Consider the following 24,811-nt stretch of genomic DNA (forward strand, 5'->3'; position numbering starts at 1 on the left):
TTGAAGCTCACTGCTAGGTGTTACAGTTCCTGCAGGGGGGAGGTGTGAAGCACCTCCACCCAGAGCAGGCTTTGTTTCTGTCCTCAGAGAGCACAAAGGCTCTCACCACATGGGGTCAGAAACTCGTCTCTCAGCAGCAGGCTGGCACAGACCAGTCAGTCCTGCACTGAACAATTGGGTAAAATACAGGGGGCATCTCTAAGGTGACCTCTGTGTGCATTTTTAATAAATCCAACACTGGCATCAGTGTGGGTTTATTATTCTGAGAAGTTTGATACCAAACTTCCCAGTTTTCAGTGTAGCCATTACGGAGCTGTGGAGTTCGTTTTTGACAGACTCCCAGCCCATATACTCTTATGGCTACCCTGCACTTACAATGTCTAAGGTTTTGCTTAGACACTGTAGGGGCATAGTGCTCATGCACCTATGCCCTCACCTGTGGTATAGGGCACCCTGCCTTATGGCTGTAAGGCCTGCTAGAGGGGTGACTTACCTATGCCACAGGCAGTGTGAGGTTGGCATGGCACCCTGAGGGGAGTGCCATGTCGACTTAGTAATTTTCTCCCCACCAGCACACACAAGCTGGCAAGCAGTGTGTCTGTGCTGAGTGAGAGGTCCCTAGGGTGGCATAAGACATGCTGCAGCCCTTAGAGACCTTCCCTGGCATCAGGGCCCTTGGTACCAGGGGTACCAGTTACAAGGGACTTACCTAGGTGCCAGGGTTGTGCCAATTGTGGAAACAATGGTACATTTTAGGTGAAAGAACACTGGTGCTAGGGCCTGGTTAGCAGGGTCCCAGCACACTTCTCAGTCAAGTCAGTATCAGGCAAAAAGTGGGGGGTAACTGCATAGGGAGCCATTTCTTTACAGTCCACTAGTGGCATTTAACGTTGAGGTCCTGGGTACAATCTGAACCATACACTAGAGACTTACCCACAAATTAAATATGCCCACTGGGACTAGGCCAATTTAACCATGCTTAAAGGGGGGAGAACTGGCATTTTACAGCTGGTTAGCAGGGATAAAGTGCTCAAATACAGATTGCAGCAAAAGCCGAGATCCAGGGTTACCACACTGAAAAAGCAAATTTCCTACATTGGTTTATTCTTCATCTTTACTGCAGGTCTGGGGACAAGGGAAGTGGTGCTATAACAGATCCAGTTGCTCTCTCTCCAGGCTAGGACTAGATTTTTTAATACCTCCTGGCATATGTTCAGCTTTTAATGATGTGGTGTCGGATCATCCACTTCCATGAAAACTTGCTTCTGTTAAAACAGAGTCTGAACGCTCACTAATTTCTCATGTAAAACGTCAATGATGTATTGACTCGCAAATTAGCATGATCGCTTCTTTGATTCAGCCGTGTGACCTGCTAAGTTCCATTACTATGGTATGCAACACAGGTTTCATCGGAGTAAACGTCAACCCGACTGCGAAGTTCTTGTAGATGTGCTCTCCAATCGTGCAAAGACGATCTGCTTTCATGAGCAAATCTGTCTTGCTTTCTAAAATCAAAAGTTGATATGTAATCCAGGTATGTGTCCTCCATAGTAATTCCAGTCTCATTCTGGCTGTGAACATGATTATGTTGTTTAATTAAACTGTGACGTGGTAAATAACATCATCCTCAGTAATGACTTGAAAAGTCAAACTTTGACGTAACCTTGTTTGTAAATCTGCCAGTTTGGCCAAGCTGGCAAAGGTAGGCATTGGCGACCTTTGCATTGATTATTGAGCTTTGAAACTGAATACATGGATTGGGATATGGCCTGAGTAAATGCAAGTGACTGAGATTAATTCAAGCATTACATCCATTACCTCGTTGTTTTGCATATAAACTAAAAGTGGCAGGATGATACAAGGCAGGATTTCCGAATAAAGAGGGTCAGGCCCAAACCTGGAAACAGTTTTATACACACCAATGTGAACGCTCTGGCTGCTGTTGGAGTGGCCACTTGACCTGCTAGACATCTTAGTAGAGGAAAATGTGATGGCTTTGTTTGCACAGAAAAGCTGCATCCGGGCCTTAGTATGTGCTACATATTCTTAGAGAAATCTTAGGCTAAAGGGGAACACTATGTACTGGAAATGGTAACTGGACAATTTGAACCAGAGGAATTTAAAATGCATGTGATGTATTGGAATAGGAAAATGTGTCCTGTAGGTCTAGTAATATTATATGTTCCCATTTGTCATGGGCTGAAGAACTCCTTGGATAGTCAGAATGGAAAAAGACTGTTTCTTATACCGTCATTCAGACTTCCAAGTTTAGTATCAGTCTTGCCTCTTACTGGAAAGAACCTGAAACACAATCAAACATTCCTTTGTGATTTACAAGCAATCTCTGATCACTCATGTCTTGCATGAGTGAGTATATAGTAGCAATCTGGGTCTTCAGCACTTGGAGGTGAAGATGTTGACTGTTGGTGGCATTATGGATGGTTGTTGGATAAATTCGAGAGTAGGGCTGAAACCCTAAAAAAGTTGAGACTGTGCCACCTACTGGAGCTGCGGGCACATATGTAGTGACCAGTGCAAGGTAGGAGTCTTTTGACGTTCTGAATTCTGACTCTACTCTTCTGGATCGATGCTAGGCATAGGCAGCCGTAGGAAGAGCTGCCTATGATACTGCAGACGCTGATAGGGCAGGCAATAAGAATGTGTCTGCTGAGGGTGACATGGCTGGAATCAAAAGGATGTTTGAAGTCTGTATTGCAGTGATATGTCTATATCAGATGTATTGCACTGCATCAATGTGCTTTGCAAAACGATAGTCATTGGAAGGCATTTCAAGAATTAGACTTTGAACCGCTGCGGTGTGACCCATGTGCTGGTAAAACCTGGCAGTGTCAACATCCCTGGATGAGTCTATGATGCACATGAAGCCCTTTTCTTGTCTCTAAACTAAGTCTTTTAATTCCTACTTTTTCTCTTCAAATAACTATGCATGGTACTATGTCTGACCTAGCATATACAGTGATGAGAAATTTGTGTAACTGACTAGCTGATGGCATATCACTCATCTGGCAGAGTTGAAATGGGGATGTTTAACTTTAATCAAGGAATTACATTTTGGTATGTCATTACTGGTGAGTCCACGACTGGTGGGGTAGTGAGTGCTCTTACTGGTGATATACAGACCTCGCATTCATTTCTATGACCTGATCCAGGATCACCGTGGACTCTACTGTTTTCACCTCTTCATCAGTTGTACCTGCTTTTACCAACACAGAACCATATCTGGAAGTTAGAATGGACTGGGTGACAAATGTGAAGACTGTGGTGTAGTTGGCAATTGGGGAAGAGAGTAGTTAATTGCGACACATGCAGACATTTAGATACAGATTCTTGAGGTGGCATAGGAGAAGATCTATCAAATTCTGTCACCATTACTGCAGATCTTTCACTATAACCCCTGGAACCTGTAGCATGGAATGTTTAAGGTATTTGCCTGGGATTTGTTGACCTTGATGCTTATGTGAATCTCGCTGTCAATCATGGGATGGACTGTTGGACTATTTTTACAGTATTCTATATCCTCAAAGTGATGATACGTGTGATAGGTTAGATACTGTGTGTAGTGATCCACAGTATATTGTGCCAGGTAAAGATGTTGCTAGTCTGCTTTCTGTCATGAGATCCTTTGTTCCCATGAGGAGCAGGGTCAAAACTGATCTGCATAAGCCTCGGTTTAAACTGAGGTGGCATGGTGGGCAAAAAAAATGATGGACTCGGATGCAGCCCCAAGCGATAGCCAGTGGCTGAAATTAATTCAAGCTTTCTATCCATCACCTTGTTTTTGCACTTGCCGCCCTAAGTGTGCTGGGTATACACAGACGTGGGTCCCTGGCTCACTGTACCACCGAAGCCAAGCTATACTTGGCTGAAGAGCCTTAACTAGGGCAAAACTGTTCCTAGGTTGCTTGTGATCCGACTGAGGGAGGACCTGGCAGTTCGGCCTGGACTGTTCCCATGAGGAGTAAGGTCAAGACTGATTTGCAATTGGCTGGGTCCAAACTGAAGTGGTATGGTGGGCAAAATAACAATGAATTGGTATGATGCCCAGTGCAATTGCCAATGCCTGAGATTAACTCAAGCATTCCATCCATCATCTTGTCACACTTAAGAACTCAAGTACAACTTTGAACGGAGCAAGCCCAGAATCCACCAAGGGGTGGCTGGTGGGAGGTATAGTTTGTACCAAGCCTCAACACACAGGAATCTGGGGCAAGCAACTTCTTTGAATTCTTGTGACATGAATGTTATGTGGGGGCCCAACATTGGATCAAATACATTTTGGTTTCTCTCCAAGGTAGTTTATTCTCTCAATATTTAGAAGATCCCATAGCTTGAGTAGCCAGTTCATGTGGTTAGGGATTTTATCTGTACTCCACCTAGCCATGATGACTTGCTTAGCCGCACAAAGAGCGAACATGATCACTTTACGTTTGTTTGAGTGCAGTGGGTAGGTCGTTTGTTCAGGAATCCCAGAAGCCTGTAGCAGGGGAAGCAAGGTATATTTGTATGGAAAATTTAGTTTATGTCCATAAATAACGCTTCCCAATATCTTTTAAGTTTGGGTATCTCCACACAAGGTAGATATATGTTCTGGATTCCCTAAAGTGTGCGCCAGCACCCCTCAGTGAGAAAGGATTTCCATTTCATCCTCTGCACAGGAGTAAAATACAAACAGTGAGTGATTCTTAACATTGCTTCCTTAGCTGTTGCGCTGTAGAAGATATGTGATCATTCCTTATCGGAGAAGTTGAACGCCACCTCAGCTACCCACCAGCTTTGTGTTGGGGATGTGGTGACATAGGGAGTTTAGTTGAGGAACTTGAACAATTTAGGTAACATTAGCTTATCTACCTTCTTAGAGACCAACCACTTCTTGAAAGGTGTGAGCTGCCTATTTGTCTTGAGGTAGGATTGTACTGTTGGTTACTCAATGTCTAATGTGAATATATTGCCACCTCTTCGTCCTGGGGACCCCACTGTTAGTTTTAATTTGCTCAAAGATCAACAGGCTAGGCCAAGTATTCAATGTCCGCCATTGTGGGGCAGGGGGGGACTGGGCAGGAGGGGTGAAGGTTTGGTTGTCAATGATGTGGGTGCATGGCAATTGGTGGGATGACAAGCGTCATGAGATAGAGACTAACTCAAGCTTCCATGGTAGCACTGATGACTCAAAATGAGTAAATATCCCAGGCTCTATGTTTTTAGGTAGCTGTGGTATTTTCCATATGTGACCCCTGCTATAGTTTCGTCAATAAAGCAACAATGTTTTTCAGAGGTGAGACGGTTCTACTCCAGGAGATACTGCAGATGAGCAATAATATATAAAGAGGTTCAGGTCGTCCTTGATCATTATAAGGAAACCACTTTTCTTTTAAATGCAGGTTTTTTTTAAGGATTTTGGGTAAAAGGATCATCTTGACTACTGCCAAAAATTAATTTTAGTGACAACCAGCAACTTGAGTGTTAGGACGTATGTAGATCAAGTTGTCTCAGAGACTAAAAAGTGGAAAGTAATGTGTCTGGTATAGACTAGGGAATAATAGTTTTAGTCTTAAGAAATAAATTCAGAGTAATACAGAGAAACTGTGAAAAAAAGCAAGAGGAGAATATGGTGGAGATTGTGAAGATGGAGCATACATAGGAGAAGTAGGTAAGTTAAGATGTAATGGAGTACAGGATATCTGAAGAGACAATGAAAGCAACAATGGATTTGGCAGAGACTTAAGAGGGAACAACAAATTTTGGAGAAAAAAAAAGACTGCCTGCGAGGGCAAGAGGTATGCAGGAGACTACAGAGAGAACACGGTTTTGATAAAAGGCAGAAGCCTTAGAGATACTGACATGACAGAACAAGATCAGTGCCAGTGATTCAGTTAGCCAATTACGTTCTGTGCACCAGAGGTTGTGGCCATGGAGAGATAAACAGACAGGATGTGTGGCTGGAAGATACTTGAAAGGAGCCAGAGAAGGAAAGACTAAAAAGCAGCCAGGAGCCTGTAATAGTTTGAACATGTACAGTTATGTTGTTAAACACTTACCTGCTTCAGTAAGTTGCAGGAGAGTGTGAAGATGTCAAACAACGATGAATCACGGAATGAAGAAGCTATTTTCCTATGCTTGGTCAAAGGATGCATTGTGTCAGCCTGAACAGAGAACACACAAAGGATCATCAAAATGAAATGTATAAATGGAGTAGATGTTTCATGATCGACTAAAACACAGACTTCAACAGATTTATGTTTACTTTCAACACTGAAAATCAACCAAAGAAACCAACTTCATAACACTCTCCAAAGAAATTAAAAAAAAAAAAAAACAGGAGAGCTAGCCAATCAAAGCGAATCATTTTGTTGCACCCTGAACTGAATTTCATTTTAAGTATGTGTAAGATATTTTAATATTGATGACCTCTCCTAACTCCTGCAAGGGGTAAATTCAGCTTTAAAAAAATATTTATTTCACATACCACATTCTATGATTAGAAAACCTACATGTAACGTGAGATTTCATGAAGGTCGGTGCGTTGATGGACAGGGTTCAAAATACACAAGCAGTTTGCTTCTTCTCCTCCTACATGCAGGAAAATGCATGCTAAGTTCCAGAGTTAGCTGGGAGAGTTTCATCCTGTATGAGAAGAGCCCCTCAAAGCTGTGAGGAAGGAGCACTTGGTTAAAAAGTCAGGTGGTGCGAGACAATATACCTCACATTTGGCAGCAGACTGCGTGCGTTACACACTGCAGGAGGCACCGGAAACTAGAGCAGAACTGGTAGGTCATTATCACATGGAATAATTTTTGGTTAAAAGCAATACAAAGAAAGCTTGTGATGTGGTCTGCAATCCTACAGTGTGTTTGCCTGGATTATGCAAAGCACGACAGGAGCAAAGTTTGATAAGTACACACAGTGCACGTGGTTAAGACCTCAAAATCTCAACTTCAGTGATGTGGTTCTAGCCCCTGGAAAATGTGACTTTTTTCCCAACTTATAAATACAAAACTATAAAAGTCTTGTGAGAAATAGGAAGCCAGAACTTAACACCTTTGGGTAGTCCTGGTTCTGCAAGACATACTGAGTAGAGGCACTTTAAACAAAATGGTTACCTACCAGTAGGAGAAGTTTTGAATCCTGAAGAGTTTTCTGGATTCACATGCTGTGCATCATTTCACCATCTAGTGGTTGGGTACGCACCGGTCTCTGTTTCCTCTGGGCGTCGTCGACCACCATTTGGTGTTAGGTCTGTCCCTGCATGACATCAGACTATGCCCCGGAAGTTCCTGTGCATGGTAGCCATCTTCAAGATTCTTTTTCCAGCTGTTTTTGCTTTATGGTTTCTCCTGTTTTAGTTTTTTTCCCCTTTTGACTTCTTACCCCACCTGCTTGTCCTGTTCTCCTTTTCTGAATTCCCATGTTGGGCATCAGATTGTGTAGCAGTTTCTCCTATTTTGGTTGTTTGGGCTGAAATGATGAACTTGCAAATAAGTATTTAACACCTTTTGTCCCACCTGGGCATCTTTGTGCATTTGGATGTCCACACAATCGTGTTGGGTGAATGTGTGAGGGAATGCCAATGTTGCCGCTGCGCAAATAGTGTCTATGGACAAGTTTGCTATGAATGCCAGGGTTGCACCCTTTTTCCTTGTTGAGTGTGCATTTGGGTGCTGTGACAGTTGTTTGCCTGCAGTTGAGTAGCATGTTTGGATTGTCTCCACTATCCATTGTGCGATGGTCCCCTTTGTGACGGGACTCCATTTGTTGGCTTTGACACATGCAATAAATAATTGGTTACCTTTGCGGAGTCGTTTGGTCTCTTTCAAGTAGTATGTTAGTGCCCTACTTACGTCCACTGTATGTACTTTTTTCTCTATTTCGGTGTGCAGGTTTTTGAAGAAAACAGGTACCTGTATGGTCAGGTTGACGTGGAACTTGGTGATCACTTTGGGTAGGAATTGCAGGTTTGTTGTGAGAACTACCGTGTTCTTGTGGATTTGCAGGTATGATTCTTCTATTATTAAGGCTTGGATTTCACTTACTCTCTGTAGCGATGTGATCGCAATTAAGAAGGCTGTTTTTAATGTGAGAACCTCAAAATCGGCCTTGTGCATGGAATCGAACGGTTTTGTCATAAGTTGTGTTAGTACAGTGTTTAAGCTCCACATTTAGGCTGGTGCCCCTCCTGGAGGGGCAATTCTTTCACATCCTTCCAGAAACCTCTTTATCATGGATTTTGTGAAGAAACTTTTACATAACGCCCCTCTTGTGTAGGCCACGATTGCTGCCAGGTGTACCTTGAGTGAAGAGTACGTGCTTCTGCTGTCCAGTAAGTGTGTGAGATAGGTTATTACTGTCTCACGGCTAGATATTTTTTGTTGGGTATTGTTTCCTGCGCATCACCGGAGGAATTGTTTCCAGTTTGATACATAGCATCTTCCTGCTGTTGGTTTTCTAGCTTCCTTTATTAGCTCCATGGTTCTGTGTGGTAGGTCTAGGTGTCCAAACTATTATTAAAATAATCTGTGAAAAGCCATAGGCAAATGTCCCTGACCAGTTTAGAGGCAGGGCATTCCCTTCTGATTAGTGGTGTGCAAACCTGGAGGCGGAACGTTGGCATTTTCTATTCCCTGCTGATGCAAACAGGTCGATTGTTTGGGTGCCCTGGATCTTGAAAATTCTTTTGAGGCTCCCTTGTTTTGCCTCCCATTCGTGTGTGCTGTTCTTTTGCCTGCTTAGTTTATCCACTTCTATGTTGTCCTTTTCCAGTAAGTGTATTGTTTGTAGGCTGATCTCTTGAGATATCGCCCATTTCCATATTTCTTTGGCCAATCTGCTTAGGATGAACGATTTTGTACCCCCCTTGCTTGTTCAGATAGAACATTGTTGTTGTGTTGTCTGTCTGTATTAGTACTGTTTTCCCTGCTAATTGCGATTGGAATGCTTTCAGGGTCAGAAACGCTGTTTGACAAATTGTGTGTTTTACTGCATCTTTTTTGTTCCACAGAGCTCGTATTTTTAGATTGTGTGTGCTCCTCACCCCTTGTGGGATGCATCTGTGATGATGGTCACAGACTGAGTTGTTGTGTTAAAAGGTCTTCCTTTGTTTATTTGCTTGGATGCCCACCATTGTATCTCTTTTTGTATTGCTCCTGTTACAACCACTAGATCCTCCCAACTCCCTGTGGCTTTTGACCAACTGCTGGCTAGCCATTCTTAGAATGCTCTCATGTGCAGTCTTGCATGAGATATGAGAGGGATGCATGATGCCATCATGCCCATTAACTTCATGACCATCCTCACTGTCAGATATTGTCCCTTCTGGTAAAGGCAACTTTGCTCTGTGACTGCCTGTATCCTCTTTTGGGCAGGGTAGGCATATGCTTTTCTGGCATTAAGACTCTCATTATGAACATGGCAGTCGAAAGCGCTGTGTTCATGTTGGCGGTCAAACCCCTGACCGCCAGTGTCCCCGGATCCCCACCGGCTGTATAATGTACATTATACACCGGCCACACAGGAATGCCTGGCTGGGACATTGACGGCGGCTCCACATGGAGCCGCCGCCAATGCCTCTGTGCGAAAATCAGGCAGTGACCTGCACGATGGGCCCCCAGGGATGCCCCGGTGCACCCCTTCCCGCCAGCCTTCCCCTGGCGGGGAAACCCACCAGGGAAAGACTGGAGGCTGAGGAATCATTATCCGAGAGGGCAGCACCGCTGCCCTCTCGGATAATGATTCCGGAGGAAGCCTGGCAGTGAGTGAGGGCCGCCGATGGCAGCCCTCGTGGTGTTCATAATGTGACGGTGTGGCCCGCCATGCCAGCTGGCGGGTTTACCCGCCACTGCCGGCAGGGCGGGCCAAACCACCAAGTTCTAAATGACCACCTAAGTCTGGCTCCTAGGAAGATATTTTCTTGCTGAGGTTATGATAATGATGTTTTGTGGTTTATGCTGAACCCTAGCTTATGTAGGATTGTGATGACTGTTTCGGTGTCCCTTTGACATTTCTCTTTTATATGCACTTTTATGAGGCAGACGTCTAGGTAGGGGTACACATGAACTAGGAATTTTGTGAAAAACCTTGGTGCCAATTTTATTCCGAATGGTAAGACCTTGAATTGATAGTGTACTCCTTCTAGTACGAATCTGAGATATTTCTTGTGTGCCTGATGTATTGGTATGTGTAGATAGGCATCCTGAAGGTCTATGGTTGTAATGTATCTCCTCTTTGTAGGAGTGGTAGGACCTCTTGAAGCGTTGTCATCCTGAAATGTTGAGTGCAGATTAATTTGTTTATGAACCAGAAGTCTAAGATCGGTCTTATTGAAAGGTCTTTTTTTGGCACCAAGACGTAGGGTTAGTAACTCCCTTTGTTTAACTCATTCTGGTAGTTTCTCTATTGCCTATTTCAATAAGAGTTCTTTTACTTCCTTTTTTAGTTGAGCCAGCTCTGCTGAGTGATACCCCTTCTTCCTTGGTGGATTTGTCAGTGATGTCTTTGTAAGTTCTATACAGTATCCGTGGCACACCACGTCTAGTATCCAACTGTCAGTGGCGATTTTCTCCCACTGTTGTGGGTACTGCGCTATTCTGCCCCCTACTGGTGTTGTGTGGGGACTTGCAGGCATTTTCACATCATTTGGTTGTTCCCCCCCTCCTCTAGAGGTTTGGCCCCTTGCTCTTCCTCTGCCCCGAAAGGGCTGTCTGGCAGGGTGCTGCCGTTGTTGGTATCCAGTCTGTTGTTTGCCCTGCAATGTACCACTCTGGGCTGGATGCTGTTTTTGTTGCTGTCCAGAGGTAAAGGTTCACCTTCCTGTGGGCCTTCTGATGTTACTTTCTCTCCTGAAGCTACCTCTGAATTGTGCCCCCATCACCTTGGCTGTTTTGTTGTCCTTTTTGATTTGCTGTAAGGACTCGTCTACATCTTGTCCGAATAAGCTCTCTCTATTAAAGGGTTTGTTGATATGGAAGCTTATACTTCCGCTTTAATGCCGGATATCCTGACCCATGCAAGCCTTCTTAGAGTTGTTCACATGCACATGTGCCTGCTCGCTTTGTTCACAGAATCTACGGCGGATTTTAGACATGCGTTGGTTTTTCCTTCTTGTATGACAGCTTTTGCCCTCTTTTTATCCGTCTATGTGAGCTTCTTCATGAGCTCTTCAATTTTGTCCCACTGTTGATGACTGTACCTGTTTAGGAGGACGTTGGAGTCGGCTATACACCACTGTGTTGCAGTCTCTCTTTTTCTACTTTCCTCCACACCATATCTAGTCTTTTGATCTCTCTCTCTGGAGGGGGGCTTGCGGAGGAGTGTGCATTGTTCCTCCTTCTCGCAGTGCAGACTATGATGGAGTTCACCACTGTATTTCCCTGAATGTATATTGGATCCTTTTGGGGAGGGTTTGTATTTCTTTCCCACCCTTGGTGAGACTCTTTGGGCTGCTGCTAGATCCTTGAAGGCTTCCCTACCTGATCCAGTATACTGGATAACCTGGGATGGTATAGGTTCCACTTACTTATTGGTATAAGGGTCTCCAGTAGGAAGCAGGAGTCCCCCTTCTCTTCCTCAAGGGGTACGCCCGTATGTGTCTGCTGCCCTCTTCACCAGACTATAGTAGCATGAGATGGCATTAGAGGGAGAAGGTTTCAAGGAGTAGCTGCTGAGCTCCTCCTCTGGGCTCTCCATTTTGAAGTCCTGCCAATCATCCTCAAAACTCCCTGCTGCTATCTTCTCCTCGGGTTGTAGAACAACTCCTCCGCTTCTTCTTCATGTGGTTCGGTGGTTGCCGGGGCTTCGAGGGCGAATTCTTCCTCCTAAGCCAGGGCCTCCATGGAGATCGTCGAGGGTTTAGGTAGGATTCAAGACTGTTTCATCCCGTCAAACTCTTTCTTTTGTAGGAGCTCTACCATTTTAGCCTCCAGACGACATCTCTTCTTTTCCACCTCCAACGCCTTTTCGACGTCTCGCTCCGCCGAAGGTCTTCTTTTCGGTGTATGTTCCCCCGATAGCATCTAGGTCTCTTTCCTGTCTTTGGTCTTTCTTTCTCTGATGGTTTCAGGGTGTCTTTCGCCGACTGGGGCATCGGCTGTTTCAGCGACCCGCCCTATTCAGTATCCCTGGCAGATCCGTGGGTAACCATTGCTTGAGGCGGACCAGCGATCGTTTTTTCTTGGATGTAGGGCTGCCTTGAGGTTTTGTTCCTCAGGGACTTTTTCCTCCGAGCTCTTTGGTCATTTAACTTTTTAGTGTCTCTTTTCAACGTCTCTTCCCGTCTTCTTTTTCTGGACTTTTTTTCTCTGCATCTCCTATAAGGAGTTCGACATCCGACCCCCTGTGAGGGGGGAAGGGGTAAAGCAAGAGACAATTCCAGACCTAATCACTAGATAGTGGAATGATCCACAGCATGTTAATCCAGAAAAGAATTCATGCTGCAAAACTTTACTTTTATCTTGCACTAAAGAGGCCATTCCATGTATGTCACAATGGGCCTCGTAACTCAAGCAAACAATATCAATGAAATGTTCCGAAATGCCTAATGATGGCAATTGTTATCATACAAGACTGCGTAAACAGAACACTTTTTTCCCATTACTGTATGGTCCCTTTATGCCACTGTTGCATGATACAAGCATTGAAAAAAACAATAGGTCAGTTGTACAAAAATAAAGGTACTTTATTTTTGGAACACAATACCACAAAATACTAGGACAACTCTCCAATAGGAGGTAAGTAACACACTAAAAATATGTACACTAGTAATCAAAAATAGACATAGGGAAGGTTATAAAACAGTGCAAATAGCAATAACCATTAGTGACCCTAGGGGGAACCCAAACCATATACTAAAAAAATGGCATACAAACACAGGACCCCCACCTAAGTAAGTGGAATGTGTAGAGGGGATCTCTGAGTACTAAAAACCCACAGAGGTAAGTAACAGAGTACTCCCCAGCAACCAGGAAAGCACAAGTAAATCACTGGAATTTCCCAAAACCACCCAAAAGGAGGAAAAAAGAATAAAAGAAGACATTCAGACAAGACTGCAAGAAACTAGCGAAACTGAAGAAGACGACTTGGGGAGAGAAGGGACCAAGTCCAAATGTCACAGTTCAGTCCAGGATGAGTAGGACCTACTACCCACCCAGCTGTATTTGCAGGAGTTGGTCGACGGTGAAGAAGAACAGTTCAGCACTGCAGCCCTGGAGCCGGAGAAGAGTTCCTGATGGTTACGGAACATGTCCCACGCTGGAGTGAAGATTGCAGACGGGTGTCTGTGCAGGAATTCCACCAACAAGCCTTGGCAAAGGCAAACTCGAGGTTAGAGGAAAGGAGGAGCTGCCAGGGTCCAGCAAGGCCCAGGAGGACTCAACCCAGGAGGTGGAGTCACATGGGACCTTCACCATCACATTGTCCACAGGAGCAGAGGCAGCACCCACAGGAGTCCCACAGGATGGGGACACAGAGGTCGCCGAAGGAGCCTGCGCAGGACTACAGAAAGGGATCCCATACCGCAGGAGAACCATGCAGAGGGTTGTGTGTCGCTAGAAAGTGTGCTGGGAACTGGAGCTACACATCGCCTGAAGATCCCTTTGAGGAGATGCAAACAAGCCTTGGCAGCTGCAAGAGACGCAGTGCACAGGAGTACTGTCCTGCGTGGGAAGGCAAGGGCTAACCTTCAACAAAGTAGAACAGCTGGCAAAGCGGAACAAGAGGACTACTCTGGACCACCACCTGTGATGCAGGATCCACGCAGCTCAGGATGAGAATAGATCCACGCAGCAGGTGCCTGCGGATGCAGGGGAGTGACTTATTCACTCCACTGGAGATTCCTCCTTCTTCTTGTGTAGACTGAAGAGTTGCTGTCTTCTGAAGATTCACAGCCGGGGAAATGTTGCAAAGTTGGCAGGAGCTGTGGAAACAAAGTTTCAGAAGAGTCTTCTTTGTGGATTGCAGCATTGTCGGTTCTTGGAGGGTCCAGTCACGGTTCCAGTGGCCAGAAGTCGAAGTTGAGGTTGCAGAGGAGTCCTGCTGGAATCTTACAAGCTGAATCTGAGGATCAGCCCTAGAGTGAGACTCTAAATAGCCCTGAAAGGGGGGGATTGGTCACTGTAAGAAAGTGCCACTGTTGGCATGGTTATCCTCCCCCCATACACTTTTTGCCTATTGTTAATGCCACCTTTCAATGAAAGTGTGCTGGGATCCAGCTAACCAGGCCTCAGCACCATTGTTCTTTCCCAAAATCTGTACCTTTGTTTCCACAATTGGCACACAGTTAAGTCCCTTGTAAAACCTACCCATTGTACCAAGGGCCCTGTGGCCAGGGAAGGTCCTCAAGGGCTGCTGCATGTATTATGCCACACTAGGGGACCGCTCATCAAACACATGTACACTGCCTTTGCAGCTTGTGTGTGCTGGTGAGGAGAAAAAGGCAAAGGCGGCATAGAACCCCTCTCAGGGTGCCATGCCCACAAACCACTGCCTGTCACATAGTTTACCCCCCAGCAGGCCATACAGCCCTAAGGCAGGGTGCACTATACCACAGATGAGGGCATAACTGCATGAGCAATATGCCCCTACAGTGTCCAAGTCCATCCTTAGACTTGGAAAGTGCAGGGTAGCCTAATTAAGTATATGGTGTGGGAGTTTGTCATTACAAACTCCTCAGCTCCATAATGGCTTCAATGAATTCTGGGAAGTTTGATATCAAACTTCTCAGCACAATAATCCCCTACTGAAGCCAGTGTGGGATTTATTGAAAAATGCACCCAGAGAGCATTTTAGAGATGCCCCCTGGATGTTAGCCAAACTGCTAGTGTAGGACTGACCGGTCTGTGCAGCCTGCCACTTTCAGACAAGATTCTGACACATGGGGTGAGAGCCTTTGTGCTCTCGGTGGTCAGAAACAAAGCCTGTCCTGGGTGGAGGTGCTTCACACCTCCCCGCTGCAGCAACTGTAACACCTGGTGGTGAGCCTCAAAGGCTGAAGACTCAGGTTACAGTGCTCCAGGGCACTCCAACTCCCATGGACAGCGCACCTGTCTGAAGAAGAAAAGACAACTAAGGACTCCAACCCCATACCAAATGCGTGACTCCTGACCACTCTGCACCCTAGGCCCACGGCTTGTGTCCAGGTGGCCCAACCAGCTAGAGAGGGTCCCCAGGCTATTGTGAGCAAGTGCCCACCCTGGGTTGACCTCTCCACGACCATGCCTGGAGAGGGAATCCAGAGGACCCATCTGACCACGAAAGCTCCAGATGAAGATATCCGACGCCTAAAGACACACTGCACCTGCAGCCCCCAGGCCTTGGAGAAACTGACCCCCGGTGCAGCAACGTTCAGGAGATGGCCCTCCTCCCTGTCCAACCTTTGGTTTGCCCGCGATGACCTCCTGAACCTCACCTGCAGCCTCTGAGTGACCCCAGGGTATCCTCATTGAGAATCATTGGAGACCAGACACCTTGTTTGCAACCTGCACCCGGCTGTCCCAGTTCCGTTGAGGGTGTATGTTTGGTGCCTACTTGTGCCCCCATCCCCTCCAGTGCTCCTCTAAACCCCCCAGGTCTGCCCTTCGAAGACGCGGGTACTTGCTTGCCTGCCTGCAGATCGGAAACCGAGTGCCCCCCAGTCTCCATAGGAGCCCATGAATATTTTTCCCTACACCTTGACCTCTGCACCCGGTTGGCCCCATGTTGCTGGTGCTGGGTGTTTGGGGTTAACTTGAACCCCAACCTGTGGACTTCCTAACCCCACGGTGACTGGAACTGCAAGTGTTGTACTTACCGGTAAATCGATCTAACTTTTCTTCCCCAAAGGAACTATTGCCGAAAATTGCACTGTCAACTTTTAAAACAGATAATTGCCAATGTTTCATAAACTGTATAACTTATTGATTTCAAACAAAGTGCTTTTGATACATGTGTGAAATACGAAATTACTGACTTACTTACCTGCAACTTGAATTTTGTGGTTCTGAATATAAATTAAGAAAATATATTTTTACTATATGAAAAACATTGGTCTGGAGTTAAGTCATTGAGTGTGTACGTCTTCTATTGTCTGTGTGTACAACAAATGCTCTGCTAAGCCTAACTGCTTGACCACACTACCACAAAAGAGAGCATTAGTATTATCCACTTTATCATCTGTTAAGCCTCTGAGGAATCCCTAGACTCTGTGCACACTATATCTCATTTTGGTATAGTATATACAGAGCAAGCTTACTACAGTCAACTAGCCAGGTAAGCAACTATCAGGAGCCTGGCCTGGCCACTCCGATGCTCCCGGAGTTCCCTGCCAACCTTGGAAACAAGATGTCAGAACCCAGGAACCCTCTGGAGGAGCTCTGAGCACCACCCCTGGGGTGGTGATGGACAGGGGAGTGGTCACGCCCCTTTCCTTTGTCCAGTTTTGTGCCAGAGCAGGGACTGGGTGTCCCTGAACCGGTGTGGACTGGTTTATCCACGGAGGGCACCAAATGTGCCCTTCAAAGCACACCAGTGGCTTGGGGAGGCTACCCCTCCCATGCCAGTCACATCTATTTCCAAAGGGAGAGGGTGTGACCTCCCTCTTCCAAAGGAAACCCTTTATTCTGCCTTCCTGGGCTTGATCAGATCAAGCAGCAGGAGGACTGGAACTTGTCTGAGGGGTGGCGGCAGCAGCTTGGCCTGCCTGGAAAACCCTGCAGGACTGGTGGTAGCAACGCTGGGGGTCCTCTAAGGAGCCCCCAGGGTGCATGGAATCATGCTTCCAATACTTGCAACAGTATTAGGCTATGATTCCGACATGTTTGATACCAAACATGCCCAGGTTCGGAGTTAACATTTTGTAGCTGGACACAGGTACCTATGTCCAGTACACGCATAAAATAGCATCCCGCACCCACAATGTCCAGGAAATTGGGTCTGGAGTTTGTGGGGGCACCTCTGCTGGTGCAGGGGTACCCTCACACACAGGTACCTGCACCCTGCCCCTGGGCTAAGAGGGCCTTCCTTAGGGGTGACTTATAGTGACCTGGTGCAGTGACCTGTAGTGAAAACGGTGTATGCACCCATTACACGCAAACTACAATGGCAGGCCTGCAGAACCCTTTGCAAGGGCGCCCTATGGGTGGCAGAATAACTGCTGCAGCCCATAGGAATCCCGTGGTACCCCAGTGCCCTAGGTACCATAAACTAGAGACTTACATGGGGTGGGGGGACCAGTATGCCAGTTTTAGGAAAAAAAAGGTAAAGTTGCCAAGTAAGAAAGGAGAGAGCATAACCACTTGGGTCCTGGTTAGCATGATCCCAATGGAAAAATTCAAACACACTGACAACAGGCAGAAAAAGTGGGGTAACCATGCCAAGAAAGAGGGCACTTTCCTACAGGGAGATATCACTTAAGAACAACAACTGAATCATAAATAAAATGATCAATGAGTCTGAATAAAATAAAAAATATTGTAAATTTAGAAGAGATCAGTTTGACTATCAAATTGATATATACTTTTGCCAAAAAATGCTTAACTTTTCTAGAAAGAAACCGGAAGAGAAACCACCAGATGGCCCAATTGCTACTACAACACAACTGGATGCATTTTGAGGTAGAGGTTTAGCCAAAGAATCAATCACATTAAGAATAAGGGTAAATGTTTAGGGGGAAGTGGAAGAGACAGGCTAGGAGGATCAAGCAGCAATCACGAAGAACCCAACATATCAAGAACAAAAATCAGAAATGATTGCATAAATACAGAGAACACTCAAGTCACCAAACCAGGAATTCGGTCAAAAGCATGCAAGGTAGTGTTGGAGGAGAATATAAACAGAGGACTCACTGAATAACTTTGGCCACTCATCGCAAGACTTATCTCTGAAGATCTAAACATCTTGTTTCACCACTAAAAGAATTGATAGAACTAAAGGAAAAGGAAATAGCTGACAAAGTCAGGGGTTTGGGAATTGACACAACCCATGAAATGGGAAGTCACTTAAACAGTAGCTCCATATTCACACCCTCCTTACATCTACGAAATGCAACTGACTTATTATGAATCTCAGTAATCTGTAATCTTCAACACCACTTGTCATGTCAGTACATCAAGAAAAGATAGCTCCTCAAATGTGAGTCAAGAAGTGAGAGTTGAGATTAAGAACCTGGCCAACAAATTACACATTTATAAATAAGGAGGTTGATGTCAGGGTCCTGGTAAGTCCAGAGAAAATGGGTGGTTAATGCTCTTATGGTTCGCACATCTGATTTGTAGTATGTATACAGTATTAGAAAGACAGATGCGCAGATGAGTGCCAAGGGTGCCAACCTGGTATGCCACCCAACCACCACGGGTGTGAAAAAAAGGGCTGATTAAAAAAATCAATCAGACCTGAACAAAGTCAATGTAAAACTAGGGCACACCGAAGTAGTCCAAACAGTCACTGCAAATGTAGAAATAAGTGTAAGATCCAAGAGACACTGTGTGATAGTTGATTGAGAGAAGATCCATATACAAGAAAATTAGGAGAGGGAAAACCAAGAACCACATATATGAAGAAGGAACAAGAGGGAACGGTGTAAGGAAATGCCTCCTTGGCATGGTTACCCCCTGACTTTTTGCCTTTGCTGATGCTATGTTTTGAATTGAAAGTGTGCTGAGGCCTGCTAACCAGGCCCCAGCACCAGTGTTCTTTCCCTAACCTGTACTTTTGTTTACACAATTGGCACATCCTGGCATCCAGGTAAGTACCTTGTAACTGGTACCCCTGGTACCAAGGGCCCTGATGCCAGGGAAAGTCTCTAAGGGCTGCAGCATATCTTATGCCACCCTGGGGACCCCTCACTCAGCACAGACACACTGCTTGCCAGCTTGTGTGTGCTAGTGAGGACAAAACGAGTAAGTCGACATGGCACTCCCCTCAGGGTGCCATGCCAACCTCACACTGCCTATGCAGTATAGATACGTCACCCCTCTAGCAGGCCTTACAGCCCTAAGGCAGGGTGCACTATACCATGGGTGAGGGCACCAGTGCATGAGCACTGTGCCCCTACAGTGTCTAAGCCAAACCTTAGACATTGTAAGTGCAGGGTAGCCATAAGAGTATATGGTCTGGGAGTCTGTCAAACACGAACTCCACAGCACCATAATGGCTACACTGAAAACTGGGAAGTTTGGTATCAAACTTCTCAGCACAATAAATGCACACTGATGACAGTGTACATTTTATTGTGAAATACGCCCCAGAGGGCACCTTAGAGGTGCCCCCTGAAACCTTAACCAACTACCTGTGTAGGCTGACTGGTTTTAGCAGCCTGCCACACTCGAGACATGTTGCTGGCCACATGGGGAGAGTGCCTTTGTCACTCTGTGGCTAGTAACAAAGCCTGCACTGGGTGGAGATGTTATCACCTCCCCCTTGCAGGAGCTGTAACACCTGGTGGTGAGCCTCAAAGGCTCACCCCCTTTGTTACAGCACCACAGGGCATTCCAGCTAGTGGAGTTGCCCGCCCCCCTCCGGCCACGGCCCCACTTTTGGCAGCAAGGCCGGAAGAGATAATGAGAAAAACAAGGAGGAGTCACAGACCAGTCAAGGCAGCCCCTAAGGCAACCTGAGCTGAAGTGACTCTGACTTTTAGGAATCCTCCATCTTGCAGATGGAGGATCCCCCCAATAGGGATAGGAATGTGACCCCCTCCCCTTGGGAGGAGGCACAAAGAGGGTGTAGCCACCCTCAGGGCTAGTAGCCATTGGCTACTGCCCTCCCTGACCTAAACACACCCCTAAATTCTGTATTTAGGGGCTCCCCTGAACCTAGGAACTCAGATTCCTGCAACCTAAGAAGAGGACTGTTGAGCTGAAAAACCCTGCAGAGAAGACGGAGACACCAAGTGCTTTGGCCCCAGCCCTACCGGCCTGTCTCCCCCCTTCGAAAGAAAACTGCTCCAGCGACGCTTTCCCCAGCACCAGCGACCTCTGAATCCCCAGGACTGCCCTGCTCTAAAAGGACCAAGAAACTCCTGAGAACAGCGGCCCTGTTCACCAAAGACTGCAACTTTGTTTCCAAAGGAGCAACTTTAAAGACCCCTGCAATTCGCGCTAGAAGCGTGAGACTTGCAACACTGCACCTGGCGACCCCGACTCGACTGGTGGAGAAACAACACTACAGGGAGGACCCTCCGGCGACTCCAAGACTGAGTAACCAAAGTTGTCCCCCCTGAGCCCCCACAGCGACGCCTGCAGAAGGAATCCCGAGGCTCCCCCTGACCGCGACTGTCTGAATCCAAAATCCCGACGCCTGGAAGAGACCCTGCACCCGCAGCCCCCAGGACCTGAAGGATCGGAACTCCAGTGCAGGAGTGACCCCCAGGAGGCCCTCTCCCTTGCCCAGGTGGTGGCTACCCCGAGGAGCCCCCCCCTTGCCTGCCTGCATCGCTGAAGAGACCCCTTGGTCTCCCACTGAAACCTATTGAAAACCCGACGCGTGTTTGCACACTGCACCCGGCCGACCCCGTGCTGCTGAGGGTGTACTTTCTGTGCTGACTTGTGTCCCACCGGTGCCCTATAAAACCCCCCTGGTCTGCCCTCCGAAGACGCGGGTACTTACCTGCTGGCAGACTGGAACCGGGGCACCCCCTTCTCCATTGAAGCCTATGCGTTTTGGGCACCACTTTGAACTCTGCACCTGACCGGCCCTGAGCTGCTGGTGTGGTAACTTTGGAGTTGCTCTGAACCCCCAGCGGTGGGCTACCTTGGACCCCAATCTGAACCCCGTAGGTGGTTTACTTACCTGCAAGAACTAATAACAACTTACCTCCCCCAGGAACTGTTGAAAACTGCACTGTGTCTAGTTGTAAAATAGCTATATGTGTTTTATTTCAAAAGTATATATGCTATTGTGATTATTCAAAGTTCCTAAAGTACTTACCTGCAATACCTTTCAAATAAGATATTACATGTAGAATTTGAACCTGTGGTTCTTAAAATAAACTAAGAAAATATATTTTTCTACACAAAAACCTATTGGCCTGGAATTGTCTCTGAGTGTGTGTTCCTCATTTATTGCCTGTGTGTATGTACAACAAATGCTTAACACTACTCCTTTGATAAGCCTACTGCTCGACCACACTACCACAAAATAGAGCATTAGTATTATCTCTTTTTGCCACTATCTTACCTCTAAGGGGAACCCTTGGACTCTGTGCATACTATTCCTTACTTTGAAATAGTGCATACAGAGCCAACTTCCTACAAACGGTAACAAGATCAACATCCCGCAACCAGAAACAATGACTGCCAATCACTGTAATATAGCTGGTACACAAAATCCAATATCCATTGTAAATTTGTCTGATCTTGATTTAAATACACAACAAATAAATTTACTCAGCAAAGGATTGGGCTTTGTTCCTACTTCATTACCCAATTTTGCTCAATTACATGTCAGCTTGTACAAATTTGTATGGAAATGTAAACTGTTTAAATATTTTTCAAGGTAACAGAACCAGCAACATCCTTATGCACCACACCTTGTTCCATGGCCATAAAAGACATCAGAGATATCCAAACTTTACTTTCTATAGAACATGCCACTGGCTTTTCCCCGTCATTTTCAGACATCATGGTCGATCTCGAGATAGGATCTAATGCAGGGGCAACTAGTGGTCTGAAAACCCCGTCCAAATTTACATCTGTTCTACCCTCTGATAATGTTATTTACATATTTTTTTTTTTTTTTTAACAAACAAGTCACTTCAGACCTGTATCAACTGCCACACAGGTCGTAGGACCATTTCACATAACATCACTAGAGAAGAAAGAGAGGCCTTACACACGCTGACTCAGTCACACTAGATTGTCATCAGAGAAGCGGACAAAGGGGGCAACACAGTGCTCATGAACAAATGGGACTATCTCAATGAAATAGACTGTCAACTTAGTGACACCACTGCCTATCAGAAACGTACACAGAACCCTCTTAAAGTGTTCAACAAATATATACATGACAAACTGAAATTATGGCACAACAAATGTCTCATTACAGATGGGGAATACCGATATCTATACAAGCCTGCGCCCACATCACTGTGCATGTACATTCTTCCAAAAATACACAAACCAGGAATCTATCCCCCGGTAGACTCATCATTTCAGGCACAGGGTCTCCGACAGAGAGACTTTCGGAGTATATTGATGTTTTTCTGCAACCTTTTGTACCCAACTTACCATCATACATCAAAGACACAAAGGATCTCTTATGCAAAATCAATAATTTTTAATGGATTGAAGGACACTTTTTAGTAACCCTAGGAAGTAATGGAGGGACCCCGGGGGTCACTTCAACTATGCAGGCAGGCACAGTGGGGGCTCCTTGGGGCAGCCACCGCCTGGGCTAGGCAGAGGGTCGCCTGGGGGTCGCTTCTGCACTGGAGTTCGGTTTGTTCAGGTCCTGGGGGCTGCGGGTGCAGTGTTGGTTCCAGACGTCGGGTCCCTTGTTACAGGCAGTTGCGGTCAGGGGGAGCCTCTGGATTCTCTCTGCAGGCTCGGGGGGGTCGTCTCTGGTTACTCACAGGCTTGCAGTCGCCGAGGAGTCCTCCCTGAGGTGTTTGTTTTCTGCAGGTCGAGCCCGGGGCGTCGGGTGCAGAGTGGGAAGTCTCACGCTTCTGGCGGGAAACGTGAAGTCTTTAAAGTTGCTTCTTTGTTGCAAAGTTTTTGTTGCACCAGTAGCGCAGAGCCATGAAGAACAGAGTGGTGCACCAAAACTAGGGCCCTTAAAGGGAAGTTCCTGTCCCTAGAAATCACTTCGCAGTGCAGGGAGGATGGGAGCGTCGGTAAGGAATCTGCAACTAGAATATGTCTCTACCAGATATACTGTTACCGAAGGTAAGTAACTTGTACATCTGATAGAGGCTTCTAGTTGCAGATTCCTTACCTTTGAAAAGATACCCGAGCAATACCATTCCCAGTGGTGGGCGGCGAACCAAGATCACACCAAGGAGTCCTGCAGGACTGAACGGCCAAAGTAGCCATCCCGGTAGACCTGACTGTCGAGCCAGTAGTGTTTGCTAAAAATGTGTATAGATGCTCACGTTGCTGCCCGACAACTGTCCAGGACTGTCCAGCGTTGTGGTAGCAGCAGTAGCTCTGGTGGAGAGCACGCCAACCTTCAGGAGGTTGCTTCTTAGCCAGATTTTGGCACATTTTGATGCATAAGAGCAACCATCGTGAAATGGTCCTCCTCTGCACCGCCTACCCCTTTTTTGCACTCATGAGTTGATCGTCCACCGGGAAGTCTTTGGTACGATCAAGGTAGAACGCCAATGCGCTTTTTGGGGTCCAGACGGTAGAGTCTCTCCTCTTCATGTGAGGGATGTGGGTGTGCATAAAAGGTACGCAAGGTGATGGACTGCCCAACATGGAAGAGTGTCACTACTTTAGGTAGAATAGAAGCCCTTCTGCGAAGTACCACTTTGTCAGGATGTACTGCCAGGAAAGGTGGTTTAGATGAAAGAGCCTGGAGTTCACTTACTTTGCGGGCAGAGGTGATGGCAACTAAAAAGACAGTGTAGGAAAATGGCTCCTTGTTGCAGTTACCCCCCATTTTTTGCCTGATATTGATGCTGACTTGACGGAGAAGTGTGCTGGGATCCTGCTAACCAGGTCCCATTATCAGTGTTCTTTCACTAAAAATATATCATTGTTTCCACAATTGGCACACCCCTGGCACGCAGATATGCCCCTTGTAAAAGGTACCAGTTGTACCAAGGGCCCTGTGACCAGGGAATGTCCCTTAGGGCTGCAGCATGTGTTGTGCCACCCTAAGTGGCCCCTCACCTAACACATGCACACTGCCATTGCAGATTGTGTGTGTTAGTGGGGAGAAAAAGGCAAAGTCGACATGGCATCCCCCTCAGGATGCCATGCACACAAATTACTGCCTGTGGCAAAGTAAGTCACCCCTATAGCAGACCTTAAAGCCCTAAGGCAGGGTGCACTTTACCACAGTTGAGGGCATAGCTGCATGAGCAATATGCTCCTACAGTGTCCAAGTCCATTCTTAGACATTGTAAGTACTGTGTGGCCATATTAACTATATGGTCTGGGAGTTTGTCAAAACGAACTCCACAGCTCCATAATGGCTACACTGAATATACTGGGAAGTTTGGTATCAAACGTCTCAGAATAATAAACCCACACTGATGCCAGTGCTGGATTTATTACAAAATGCACACAGAGAACATCTCAGAGATACCCCCTGTATTTTACCCAATCCTTCAGTGCAGGACTGACTGGTCTGTGCCAGCCTGCCACTGAGGGATGACTTTCTAACATCCTGGGGTGAGAGCCTTTGTGCTCTTTGAGGCCAGAAACAAATCCTGCACTGGGTGGAGGTGCTTCACACCTCCCCCCTGCAGGAAATGTAACACCTAGCAGAGAGCCTCAAGGGCTCAGGCTTCATATTACAATGCCCAAGGGCACTCCAGCTAGTGGAGATGCACGCCACCCAAACACAGCCCCCACTTCTGGCAGCAAGTCCAGAGGAGATAATGAGAAAAACAAGGAGGAGTCACCCTCCAGCCAGGACAGCCCCCAAGGTGTCCTGAGCTAAGGTGACCCCTTCCTTAGAAAATACTTCATTTTGCTTTGGAGGATTTCCCCCAATAGGATTAGGGATGTGCCCCCCTCCCCAAAGGGAGGAAGCACAAGTAGGGTGTAGCCATCCTCAGGGACAGTAGCCATTGGCTACTGGCCTCCAGCCCTAAACACCCCTCTAAATTTAGTATTTAGGGGCAACCCTGAACCCAGGAAACCAGATTCCTGAAGACATACAA

The 24,811-nt window shown here is 46.4% G+C and overlaps 1 protein-coding gene across 4 annotated transcripts in view; it reads right to left on the minus strand.

Moving 5' to 3' along the window:
* XPO7 (exportin 7) overlaps positions 1–24,811 on the minus strand; it is a 659,915-nt gene that overhangs the window by 486,663 nt on the left and 148,441 nt on the right. For all 4 annotated transcript variants that reach the window (XM_069213992.1, XM_069213990.1, XM_069213989.1 and 1 more), the window contains one exon: positions 6,057–6,161. In XM_069213992.1, the coding sequence (XP_069070093.1) occupies positions 6,057–6,161 (105 nt within the window). The remainder of the gene's footprint in view (positions 1–6,056; positions 6,162–24,811) is intronic.

Source organism: Pleurodeles waltl, chromosome 11 (assembly GCF_031143425.1).
Source record: "Pleurodeles waltl isolate 20211129_DDA chromosome 11, aPleWal1.hap1.20221129, whole genome shotgun sequence".
In the NCBI taxonomy this organism is placed as follows: domain Eukaryota; kingdom Metazoa; phylum Chordata; class Amphibia; order Caudata; family Salamandridae; genus Pleurodeles; species Pleurodeles waltl.